The 13,083-nt window shown below is 30.8% G+C and overlaps 1 protein-coding gene across 2 annotated transcripts in view; it reads right to left on the bottom strand.

The window, feature by feature from the left end:
- The window catches only part of LOC129216260 (tyrosine-protein phosphatase Lar-like), a 371,862-nt gene that overhangs the window by 65,617 nt on the left and 293,162 nt on the right, over positions 1-13,083 (bottom strand). For both annotated transcript variants that reach the window (XM_054850461.1, XM_054850462.1), the window contains exons 8-11: positions 11,870-11,970; positions 8,909-9,104; positions 3,975-4,262; positions 49-357 (exon numbers count right to left, since the gene is read on the bottom strand). In XM_054850461.1, coding sequence (XP_054706436.1) covers positions 49-357; positions 3,975-4,262; positions 8,909-9,104; positions 11,870-11,970 — 894 coding nt within the window. The remainder of the gene's footprint in view (positions 1-48; positions 358-3,974; positions 4,263-8,908; positions 9,105-11,869; positions 11,971-13,083) is intronic.

Below are 13,083 nucleotides of genomic sequence, written 5' to 3'. Positions count from 1 at the left end.
GTTATTTTCGCTTTATTGCAGTCATCAGGATTTTCGAAATATTCTTACCTCCTTCGTCGGTTCGTATCGTGATGGCTTCAGACAATGGACCTTCCCCAGCAGTTGTACCCGCTAATACCCACACCCGATACTGAGTCCAAGTATTAAGGTCGTCCAACACAGTTTCAGTATCTGGTGCTTGGACAGTTTTTGCTGTTGCCTGAGCGGGATCAGGAGGTTTGTCAGAAGGCAGGAATAGAACTTTATAGAAGGTGATGATCCCGTTCCTTTGACTTTCTGGTGGGGGTTCCCAAGAGATTTTTAAGGAACGGGAATTGAGGGCTAAGCCCGTGACTTCTTTGGGAGGGGCTGTGGGAGCTAAAGGAATGAAATTAAGCAACAAAAGAAACAAAAACAAAATAGCAAATAATAGAGTAACTGGGTTAGGGATAAATGAAAAATGGATAGAATAAAGATCCACCAAGCCAAACTTAGAATCTGCCATCTTGTTTCTCACAAAAGCAGATTTACTATGACATGATAGTTTGACTGCAATTTTTGTGATTTTGTGGAACTACCCGGCTGTATTAATTATTTCATTTTCGCTAATCTTGCAGTAAACTTAACCAAACATTAAAGTTCTTCGGGAAGATAAAACTCAGAAACAAAAGGTTTGTGAAGTGGGCAAAAGATGCATTTGGTATATCAAAAACAACTTTTTTGATTATTTTCTGAAGAAATTCTGAATAGAAGCAAAGATTAATGAACTATTTATTGCGTTACGAGAAGAAACAAATCACAAACAAAATGGCTAATGAACTAGTTTGGATTGCTGGAGCTTCAGTTAGAACTATCGCATTCGACATAGGAATGTCGTGAATTAGAAACATGCGTTTGTGACAATTGTTTTTGTAACTTTTTTTTTGTCTTTATTATCAAGTTAAATTACAGCTTTCAAGTAGCAGCATATAATAGAAAGTAAAATGTTTTGCCTTTTAGCGAAGTACTTAAGATCAAAATATCAGTATGAAAAATAGCACCAGAAGTTGCCGACACCTGATTCAAGTTTACAAGAAACCATTTTATCATTTAAAAATACTTGAAGATATAGATGGTTTTCAATTCATTTTTTAACGGAACAGTTATATCCAAAAGTTTACAGTTCTCACATCGAAATCTATCATTTTATCGGATGTTTCAATTCATAAGCATACATCTTTTGCTCTGAAAAATAGGTTTCCTGTAACTCCATAATACGTGTTAAAATGTTTTATTGATACTTATGCTTCTAATATTGATTTTGATCTTGAACATAAAATAAATTACGCATTTGTAAACAGTAAAAAATATTTTTAACAGTATTAGTTTTTTTGATAAGCTTAATACATCTATAACACGGTCAAAGATTCAGTAAATTGTGACAAATTGTATTATTTTTATTCAATGATTTTCCTTAACTTTTATAGTAACCTTCAATTATTTAAAACATTTTAACCTTTTCTCGCTGCAGACAATCACGGACATTTAGCCATGGTCAAATTCAACCTCAAAAACTGCCATATTGTCAGAGCAGTAAAAAATTATTTTTTTCCTTAAAAAAATGTGTATCATAATTTAATAAAAAAAACTATACAGTTTTGTCGCAATGTAAGGAAAAAAGCGATAGCTCCAACCATCAAAAGCATAACAGAAAATTAACTACAATATTGAAACAAAAATAATATCAAAGTAATTAGGGATAAAATATAGCAACAAAATATAATAAACCATTAACTAAAATAATTAACAGTTCAAGCAGTGCTTTCCAAATGAACAAAACACGAAATTTTCTATAATTTTACTTTTCTTTCAGACCTAATTAAGTCTACTTGTTCATTCACCCTCCCTAGGGGATGTGATTTGAAAAATCAGCGGATTCAGGGAAAAAAAGGTAAGTGCAAAATTAATGAAAGAAATTAGTAGTGAACGAAATGCTTACTTGTTCTCTAATTAAACCGATTTTGAATGACAAATAATAAAGAGCAAAATTTTGAACAAAAATAATATTTTGTTCGTTTTAGGCAAAAATTAAAAAAAAAAAAAGTTCTTCATGAACTAATAAAATGGGTGTTGGATGAATTTCAGAGAGTAAATACATTTAACAAATTAATTTTTCTTGAAATAGTTAAATGAATATTAAATAAAGTATATATAAAGGAATTGCTTTTCTTTGGTTCGTTTTTTCCCTTTTGAATTTTTATATTATACGGTAATACTTTAATTTTGAAGTTACACCTTTTTAGTGAAAGATAATTTCGACATTTTAGATGGATCTTAAACAACTGGCAGCTAACACAAAAACACCTAATAAAAATAAACAACAGTACAGTAGAACCTCTTCTATCCGGCCTCCGTTTATCCAGATCTCCGGTTTATCCGAATATAACTTGTAGAGTTAAAAAAATTATATTTACTTCTTTACTAATAATAAAGCTGAAAGTCTCTCTATCTGGATGTCTGTGACGCGAATAGCGCCAAGACCGTTCGGCCGATTTTCATGAAATTTGGAACAAAGTTAGTTTGTAGCATGGGGTGTGCACCTCGAAGCGATGTTTCGAAAATTCGATTTTGTTATTTTTATATTCCAATTTTAAGAAAATTTTACGGAGCAAATTTCACAACGACGAATAAATTACGGAATTATCATAACGTGGAACCGTAACATGGGCAAGCAAACGAATGTAGCAAATTGGCGAGAAATTCATCATCCATTATTTGTAAATATACAAGCGAACCAAATGACCTTTTAATTTTCTACTACGGGCAAAGCCGTGCGGGTACCACTAGTATAATATAATTTTAAATTATGATTGCAAGAATGAAATAACAAATGCACCAAATGTTATAATGAGGTTTCAATTAAAACTGCTGGTAAAGAAAATATAATTTTAAGTAAATATAATCTTTGACTGGAAAAACACTATAATTTTAAAATATCGGTATTTTTGTAAAGTGCTTGTCTCAACAAGATAGTTCGCAAATGAATCGCAAACCTATTTTGCTTGGATAATTTGTTTTACTAACTATAATCCTTTTAGAAAAACATCTCTTTTGAATAAAACATAGAAAATACTAAAAGGTGTAACAAACGAAATTGAAATGAATGAAAAGTAATAGATTAGCATAGCTAATGTTTGATGACGTCATTATTACCACGCAAACGACAAAAATGCTCATTATTTGGGCATTTACACGAAATTGCATTTTCACGTCACGAACGCATGTTCTCTTCCGTGCAGAACGCAACAAACCTTAATTCTCAGCAGAAAGATTGTAAAACGTAAGTTTAATTTACAGAAACTACTATTTTATCAAGCAACTTTTTTTTAATCGGAAGTAAGACTTAAGGCCTGATTCAAACCGAGTTCGATTCTATCGAATTCCATCTACCAGTAGCGTAGCGAGAAATTGCCTCCCGGGTGGGGCAAAGGAAATTTCCAGCTTAACTTATTGATAGGTACAATTGATCGTATTCGATTCAATCGAATACTGTTACAGTTGAATGTGCCCCATAGTCGACCTATAGCGACTTGAGCTCGTTGGTAATGATGTTATTCAAGTCCGCTATGTTCATTGTTCATAAAAATCCTACAAGAGGACATTAATTCTTTAGTGTACGTAATTATTTAGAAAATATTGGTAAATGAAGGAATCAGAGGGAAGGTTATTTACGACTTGGGAAGTATCGGGATGTTTTCTAACTGGAAAAAATATATAAATCCATGTTGTTTCTTTTACATGGTTTTGACTCACGAAGAACAAAATCGCAATTTTCCACTAAAGTACGATTTCACAGAACCAAGGCGTTGGTTACGTCACTTTTCAGCTCATATTACTTTGAACTTACTCAAAATTGCATTAAAATAATTGAAGAAATGTTGATAAACTAACAAAATTTAAGCAATATCCAGAAATTAATGGCACTTTCTAATAGAATAATAGAGAAAAATCCATACCATACTGTTCTGTTCGAACTTGTACTGGCAAAGTAGCTGCTCCTTCGCCCCTCTTGGATTTGGCCGCTACCCATACATAGTACACAGTATCAGGGTACAGGTCTCCAAGATTGAAGGCTTCTATGTCAGCTGGAATTTCTCGATGGTATTCGTGCTGGGTGAAAGTATCATTCCAGTACAGTTCGTAGCCAATGATGTTCTCACCAGTATGAGTAGGTTTCGACCAAGTCAATTGAACAGTGGTGGAAGACGTGGCTATTGCACGAAGATTAGATGGTTGACTAGGTACTGTAAAATACAAGTTAAAAATAATCAATGTTCTCAAAATCAAGATGTTTTTAAAAATCATTTCAAAATAGTTGCAAATGTAGTTTTAATGAGCTTTTCGCATCCATGCAACAGAAGTTACGCCACTCAAAAATTTGGGAGAACGTAATAATTAAGGGTTTAAAATCTAAATTAAATATTCTTTTTAACCACAACACTTTTTACGTTAGTTTACATAACTGATTACAAACGGGATAATCAATAGAGACACAACATCGAAATTTCGTAATTAAGAAGATAAGCTTTTAGATGAAGTGTACACTGTTAACTTAGACTACAAAAACCAAAACTAAACATAACATTAATATTTTGGGCCTATTGTAGTGAAAGTCGGACCCAGCTTCTGGTTTTAGAGGGGGCCATTTCCGAAAAGGGAGGGGGAGGAGTCATAAGTCATTTTTGGTCATAAATATGGAGTCTGGAGTGAATTTTTGAAATATAAGTCTCTAAAACACACCTTTGGGTTATCTTAGACCACTTAAGAGGGCAAGCATGGCACCTCTCTAGATCCACGCCTGACTTCAGTACTTGAGAATAAATCGGTTAAAAGCCACATTGCGTAATACTTTTATTTTCTCTCTCTCTTTTTTTTTTTAAAATTTGTGTTGTTTCTGCATGTACGGTTGTGTTTTTGCATTACCATTCAAAAGCATTTCCCACATTTTGATCTGTATTTGGTTTTAGTTTAATTTTCAAAATTTGTGTTCCCAGAAATAATGGGTGACAAAAAGGGTTTGAGTGCTTGGTTAAGGCTTGTAGCTTATCATATCTATTAAATTGAGTACAGGAAACTGGGAGCAGTTTGCGAATCCTTTCCCTAAAACGCATTCACATCATACATGCAAGTTAGTAGTTTTCAAGTAGTTTGTTAGTTGGTCAAAACTGTTATAGCGTTTTTTTATTGAGCAATATAACTTTTAGATTGTATTTTATATATTACGTAGTTAAAAGTTATTTTCACATATCAGTCCTTCAAATAACTGCTATGTTTCACCAGTCTTTTTTTGTTAAAATCAATCAGCTTTTATAGCTTTAGTTTTTTCCCAAACAATCAGTCGTTAAATTCATATATGTTTTGATAGGTGAAGAGCTATTTCACGAAAACATCTGGTTACTTTGTACATTCAATTCAAACCAATGCTGTAATAGGAATATTAATATAAAATTATTTGTGCCTTAAGGTGATAAAGTGCACTAGGAGTAAAAAGCAACACCCGAAAAAGAGGAAATATGAAATAGAATCTTTCCTTTTGTAGTAAATAGAGGGCAGCACATTTGATACACAATGAATACAAGAGATCATTCAATTTGAATTGGGCTTATTTATTTAGAAATATAAATAATTATCCATCCGTAACATCAATTATCTAATAAAATATCGCATCCTTCATTTATTTTGCGTTATTCTGAATATAAAACATTCTTTTAACAAAATACGATACTAATTTTTCCAGTCAGTTTTCATTTCGACCCAGAATATCAATTTAAAACTTATAAGAAATCAAAATCCCAGTAATGTGAAGGTTTTATAAAATTGCACGAATTGTTTTTTCATTTCTGACGTATTGAACTTATTAAGTGTTTAGTAGTGTAAGATAAAAATTTGAAAATATAACGTGACCAACATTTGAAAATGATTCATAAATTTAAGATAATTTGATCACAAATAAGTAGTATAATTTATTTAAAGTCCATTGCCACTTAGGTCAACAAAGAAAATATCTTATAAGACATTTTTTCCCCTCCCACATAAAACTAAAATTAATTTTAAAAAACTGACTAATGAATTAATCAAAAAACTGTTTTAACATCAAGTGTCATCCATTACTAGTTTGAAAAATGTATTTGAACTTGAGTGGATGAATAAAGTATTTTATTAACGATTAAAGTTTAGTATTTGTGGAAAGTGTGAACTAATAATAGGGGAATTGAAAAAAGAAAAAGAAAAAAAAAGAGCTAGCTACTAAGAATTACACTTCCGTCTTCAGAATGAAGATTCATAGAAGTTCCAAGTGATGAAGACTACTATGTTTCTCAACACAATTCGCATGGAAGAGTAAATTTTCGAAAATCAAGATTGCAGTCCTACACGTAAACCTCCTAAAATCTTTCGCATTTTTCGTTGTTAAACAAACCAATTCCCAGTGGGATCAGGAAATGTTTTTCAACTTGGAATCAATGTCGTATTAAATTTTTGTTCCTTCATGTCGACACGACTTATTTAATTCTGAAATAATTTTCAAAATAATTTCTCATTTTTACCGACGATAAGAGTAACGTTCATACTACAAACTGATCATCGATGAAAATCTTGTCTCAAAGGATTCAGATAATTTCATCCACTGTCTTGAAATTTTTATTTCATTAGAGTTGCTCTTAAACAATAGTTATCTTTTATCAAAGCACCATACGCTTTTTGGCGAAAATTTAAAATTCTGTTATTTAACTGAACTGGTATTAAACTGAAGTGAAGCTTAACTGATAATTAGTTTATTTCATGCTATTTAGGGTGAACAAAGTTAATAAAAATAGTCTTTCGATTAAATTTCCAAAAAATATTTTATTCGATACTTTTAATAGTGCAGAATAGATTTATTATTAATAGTTACACTTCCCCTAATTAAAAATTTAACCAGTGGGTTTTTTGTTCAACATATAGTTATAGTGGGACATTATCGATTTATGATTTTATGAATTTAAACTTGTCACTTGATACATATCACATATAGTAGACAGCAATTTAGGAAACTCATTCATTCAAATTACTCGAACAATGAGCTGCCCTAAAATAGTGTTTAACTAGTTTAAAAGACTTAATACATTCGGTTATACGAAGTAGTTTGTAAGTCTTTCATACTGCGTTATCAATCTCTTATGAATATTCATTTACGAAAAATACCCTTTTAGTAGAGAAATCGATTAAAACGCTACTCATTGAATTGAAGTCTTGCAATTTAAATCAATTACTCACGCCAAGGAACTCAATTTTCGAAGTAATATAAGCCGTAAACGGTTGATGAATATCATTTTCTCAATTCAGTTTTCAAGACTACTTAAGCACTGAGCTGTATAACATTACGAAGCGTACCTCATTTTTAATGAAATAGATAAAAATATATTTTGAGTATAAAGCACTTAGCTTAATCAAATATTTACTGTTAAAGTGATTCTGTCTTCAGAATTATGTCCTTAGTTGTTTCGAAGTGGATGAGAATACAGCTTCTTTTAAATATATATTTAAAAAAAAAACATTTTATCGTTCTGTTGCGGAAATTTAATGTTTCAAGGAAGAAAAAAAAATTCAAAATGTATCACAGAAAGATTGAAAGATCGTTTGTATTTGATTTTTTTAAATCATTCATGCAAAACTACATTACTTTAGTGAAAGAAAAACACTTACAGTAAAAAAGTAGAGAGGAAAAAAAAATAGAATCAAATAAAATTTAAAGGTCAGATATATGATAAAAATATTTCTTGAAAATATTAATTATGAAATTTCTTAAAAAATGAAATGTACACATTTCAAACACAAGGAAAAAGATAAACAAACTCTTTTCATAAGTAAACACCATCAAAAATTAATTTTCAAAATAGTAACCTATAGGCTAATATGAAATTTATAAAATATTTTAAATTATTACGATTCTTTGATATTAATTAATAATTCAACGCCTCAAATTATAACGCCAAATTACATTTATATAACAGCCGAAAAAAGAAAGTAACACAAAATATTTCAAGTACATAATAAAGTAAATTTTTCATCCCCGTAGTCTAAACAAGTAGTGAAAATGCGATTTTAATCATTTTTCTTAGAATTCAATAAAAAATTCATTTATGCAACTTCAAGCACATTATTTTACTTCTCTCCTTTTTTGAATGATTGTAAATTAGTGTTTTAAAATGTATAAATATTTTATGAACGTATTACGATCTTTTATTTTTCATTAACTCATTTGTTCGGAATTTTGATGAACCTTTTTTTTTTTTTTTTTAAACAATTTACCTATCGTTAGACGAGTGTGCTATTGAAAGAAATAATATGTTTCTGAATTATTTAATTGCATTTAAAATGATTCAGCTTTTGCAGCCTTAATAGTAATTTGAAGGCATTCATAAATATAAAATGGTGTTTCAGATTTGCTAAAATCAACTTCTGTTGACCCTTGGACGATAAATGAGTAAAAAAAAATCTCGCAGGTCAATAAGTTCTTTTTTTTTCATTTAAAAAAAAAGGGACCGATAAATGGGTAAACAAAAATCTCGCAGGTCAATAAGTTCTTTTTTTTTCATTTAAAAAAAAAAACTTTACTGCCTAGGCATTAAATAAAAGTTACATAAAAAGTTAATTGTAAGATATTTATTATGTTCTACTTACAATAACCTCAAAATATTATGATATAACCTCAAAATATTATCGTTATAGAGGCATTTACCGTTGTATCGAGTATTGCTGCATCGATGATTTACTGTAATAACAGTGAAGACTTTATTACATTATTATGCTTAAACTACCTTGCGCGTTGAAGCTTTAAAAAATAATTTCGCCATTAAAAAAATAAAATAAAAATAAAATAAAATGCTCTTTTTCTGAAGCAGATTCTTACCTCCTTGTTTTGTTTTCATTCGTATCGGGGGTGACATTGGCCCAGGTCCTCTACTAGTGAAAGCCTGCACTCGAATAGTATAAATGGCATGAGTCTGTAGATTACTGATAGTTGTCAACTGATTGTTATCTACAATTTGGCTTTGCCATGCTTGCGTGGGTAAATTTGGCGTTGTAGTGTAATACACTCTGTAACCCTAAAGAAAATAAGGAATTAAATCATTTTCACATTAAAAATAGATAAATGAAATAATATGGTTGCAATTTATATAGGGTTTATTTATATCATATTATGGAAAAATAACAAAGGATAGTTTAAATCTTTATCTTTACTAATAATAAAGCCTAAAGTCTCTCTGTCTGGGTCTCTGTCCGGATCTCTGTCTGTCAGGCTCTCTGTGACGCGCATAGCGCCTAGACCCTCAGGCCGATTTTCATGAAATTTGGAACAGAATCAGTTTGTAGAATGGGAGTGTGCACCTCGAAGCGATTTTTTGAAAATTCGATTTTGTTCTATTTCTATTCCAATTTTAAGAACATTTTTCCGAGCAAAATTATCGTAAGATGAACGAGTAAATTACCAAGTTATCATAACTTGAAACCGTAACATGGGCAAGCCAATTGGCGAGAAATTCATCATACATTATTTGTAAATATACAGACGAACCAAAAGACCTTTTAATTTTCTACTACGGGCAAAGCCGCGCAAGTGCCACTAGCAATAAATATTACTCGATTTTCAATCGAAATAAACATTGGCGAAGAATGAACAATTTTAAGTTAAACATAGGTATCGGCATTTGGATGTTATATGTTTTTCTCGCCAATAATGGCAAATCCACTGAATCGCAGACATTGTTTTTTAAGAAGTTCACAACTTTTCTGCTTGTCCAAATTGTAGATAATGTAGCATGTGAATTATTTCGTTTACAACAAAACAATTTTAACCCATTTTGGACGGCCGTACTTTTTAGCAAAGACTTTTAGAAGCTTTGAGAATGAACAAAAACATTTCTTCCCCATTTAAAATACCAAAATTCTTTTTTAAAAGGTCTATTTTTAATAAAGAGAGAAAAAAACCTTTTATAATCCGCAGAAGCACAATCTATTGCATTTGCCACAAACTGTCAGAGTTAATAAATTTAAGCAAGAGAAGTAAAAAAAAAAAAAAAAAAAAAAAAAAACCTTCTTTGCTTTTAAGATTTTTTTAAGTAAATTTTTTTTATTGTAGGATAGTAATTTTTATTGTACCAACAAAAGTGTAACCTTGACTGTATCTCGCCCTTGAATATTATTTAAAAGTGGAGGCAAAAAATACTCCAGCGCAGAACAAAATGATTGTTATCAAAGGGATTTTCTGTCACCAAAAATCAAGTTAGCGTCATGGAGAGAAACTTTAATATTAAAAATTGTTTTTCCCTCTTTCTAAAGAACCAATTTTTATTAAAATTAGTTTTTTTCTTCTGAATGCATGAGCAGATTGTTTTCTGTATCACAGTAGGTTTCCTGCTGATGAATGCCTTTAAGATGAGGGAAATAATTACAGGCGTCCATCGTATAACACGGTACCAAATCTGCGATTATTATAACACGACTTCTATATTACACGGTATGAATTTAATACTTGGATGGAATTTCATTTTTGTTTAATACTACATTCTGTTAATAAGATAAAAAAATACCTTTGTGCTGAACGGTAAAGTGAGAAAAAACAACGTCAAAAAAGCACAAATTGCCAATTACAGCATTGGCGTTTTTTGACGTTGTTTTTTCTTACTTTACATTCTGTTAATGTTTGATAACTCTAATTAGTTTTTACATTGTTTTTATGAAACTTGGTTTCGATATAACATGGTACACATCCCTTGATTTACACTATTTCTAAGTTTCGCACAACACGGTTTCGATACAACGTGATACATATTGACATGATTTTTACTATGTAGGGGAACATCGGGCAAAGTGAAATAGCGGGGCAAAGTGAAATGGTGAAATATCTACTCTGCTTTTAACTCCACCTATCTGGTACTATTTTAACTATGTAGTACCATGTGTAGTCTATCCCAGTCAGAAAAAAAATACTGCTGAAGACTCATTTGGTAAAGCAGGCAATTTTTAAAAAATGATACTCATATTGTTGTAAGTCAACAATATTTTGTTGTAAGTCAAAAAATATTTTTGTTACTATAAAATGATAAAGTTCTAGTTATTATCATTTGAAATATTAACTGAGACCTCCTAACATTCAATGCAGCAAAAATGTAGTTGATATTGATCTTATTTGTATTTTAACTGAATTGTGCAATTCGTCAAAAACATACGGGGCAAAGTGAATGGAGCAAAGTGAAATAGTTTGTTTCATTTACTCACTCAATCATTTAATCTAAATCACTTACATTTTCGTTTATTAATTAATTCATTTACATTCCTTCATTTAGTAATTCGCTTATATTTATTCATTCATTCACTTATTTTCTTATTCATTCATTCTTTTACTCGCTCATTTTTCTTTATATATCAATTGATTAATTCATTTAATTATTCGTTTTTTGTTTCATTATCTTCTCATTTATTCATTCAACCTTTCATTTACTGATTCTTTTGATCAAAAATATATTTTATAATGAAATGGAAAATATTTCATCAGACAAATATTTTATTTTTCACTTCGCCCCATGGAAAAAATAAGTGAAAATTTTCCACTTTTTTTTGAGACTCAAATTTACTGCCAGTTCTTTCTTTATGTACAGCAATTTTCCCGCAAGTTTCCGATTTGTTCATTTTGAAAAAAACTCAGTCATCTTAACCATTTCACTTTGCCCCACATTCCCCTACATGATTAATTAGTGTAAAAAATTATTGAAAAAGTTATTTTCAAAAAGGTCTCGTATAACACAGTTTCGATACTACACGTAACGAATTAACCATGTTATGCGAAGGAACCTGTAAACTTTTTACCTACCGTAACTTGACCGTTTGGTTCTTTGGGAGGATCCCATTGAATGACAACGGTACTGGAACTTAGAGGAGTGGCTTGAACGTTTCTAGGAGCACTTCCAGGTTCTAAGAAATGATAACATAGTTAAATATATACCTCATTTTGCAACATATTTTTTTAAATTCAAAAAGCTAAAACAATGGGGTCGTTCCCAAAATTTTAAAAGTATTTTTTTTTCTGAAAGAGCATGCTTAAAAATATAGGGTCTGCCCAGTTTTTAAAAAATAAGACTAATATTTAAAAAAACTTTCGGTGCGTTTTCATTGTTTAACGCTTCTGCCGATGACATCACAAATGATGAAATGCCATTCACTGTTACCATTCAGAAGAGCTCAATATTTAATTCGCATCTTTACTCACGTGTACTGGCAACGATATGGTTGATAGCAAGCGTAGAGGCAATTTTTAGTTCGCTGCTTGATTATCATGACGTGGAAACGCAGTGAAAAATGCGCTAAAGGACATCATTTGTGTCGTCATAAAGACCACGCCTTGTTTGAAAGATTGGACATTTTAAAAAATTAATTAAAAAGTAACTGTTGGGAAAATGAAAGTATTTTCTGGGTCCATGTTATTTTTTTTTGCTTATTCCATCAATTTCTGTGACTAAAAGTAGTACTTTTGACTGAAGGAAACAACCCCATTGTCATTTTATATCAGAAACTGTACTTTAAAGAAGTTAAAACAATTGCGGTCAGTTAATACCAGAAACAGCATTTTCCATAAGTTTGAATACTTGCCGCTATTTTGTATCAGAAACAGTATTTCCAGTAAGTTAAAACATTTTTCGTTTTGAATATAAGACAGTATTTTGAGTGAGTTGAAACAAGTGTAGTTAAGTCAGTAGAAAGTGCATTAAATGGATTCTCTAAAATCGTAACTAGTAGAGAATGAACCATTTGCTATTCTTTATGAGCTGTTGTAGGAAAGAGATACTTAGTACGAAATCAAAATATATTGTCAGTCTCTAAGACAAATCTTTGCCTCAGAGCTAGAAGGGCTTAAGTCACATAATGGTAATTTTCCAGGAGAGAGGATTTTTTTTTCTGGCGAATGCAAAAGACCGGGAGCACGCACTTATTCTGGTAAAAAATTGAAAAGGAATTTTTATAAGAAATACGTTCACTTGGCTCAAAACGAAATAGGGCTCTACATACAATGCACTAATAAACGGAAAG

The sequence above is a fragment of the Uloborus diversus genome, chromosome 2 (assembly GCF_026930045.1).
Source record: "Uloborus diversus isolate 005 chromosome 2, Udiv.v.3.1, whole genome shotgun sequence".
NCBI lineage: Eukaryota > Metazoa > Arthropoda > Arachnida > Araneae > Uloboridae > Uloborus > Uloborus diversus.
Note: the sequence above shows the minus strand (reverse complement) of the source record. Positions and strands in the feature narration are given on the sequence as shown.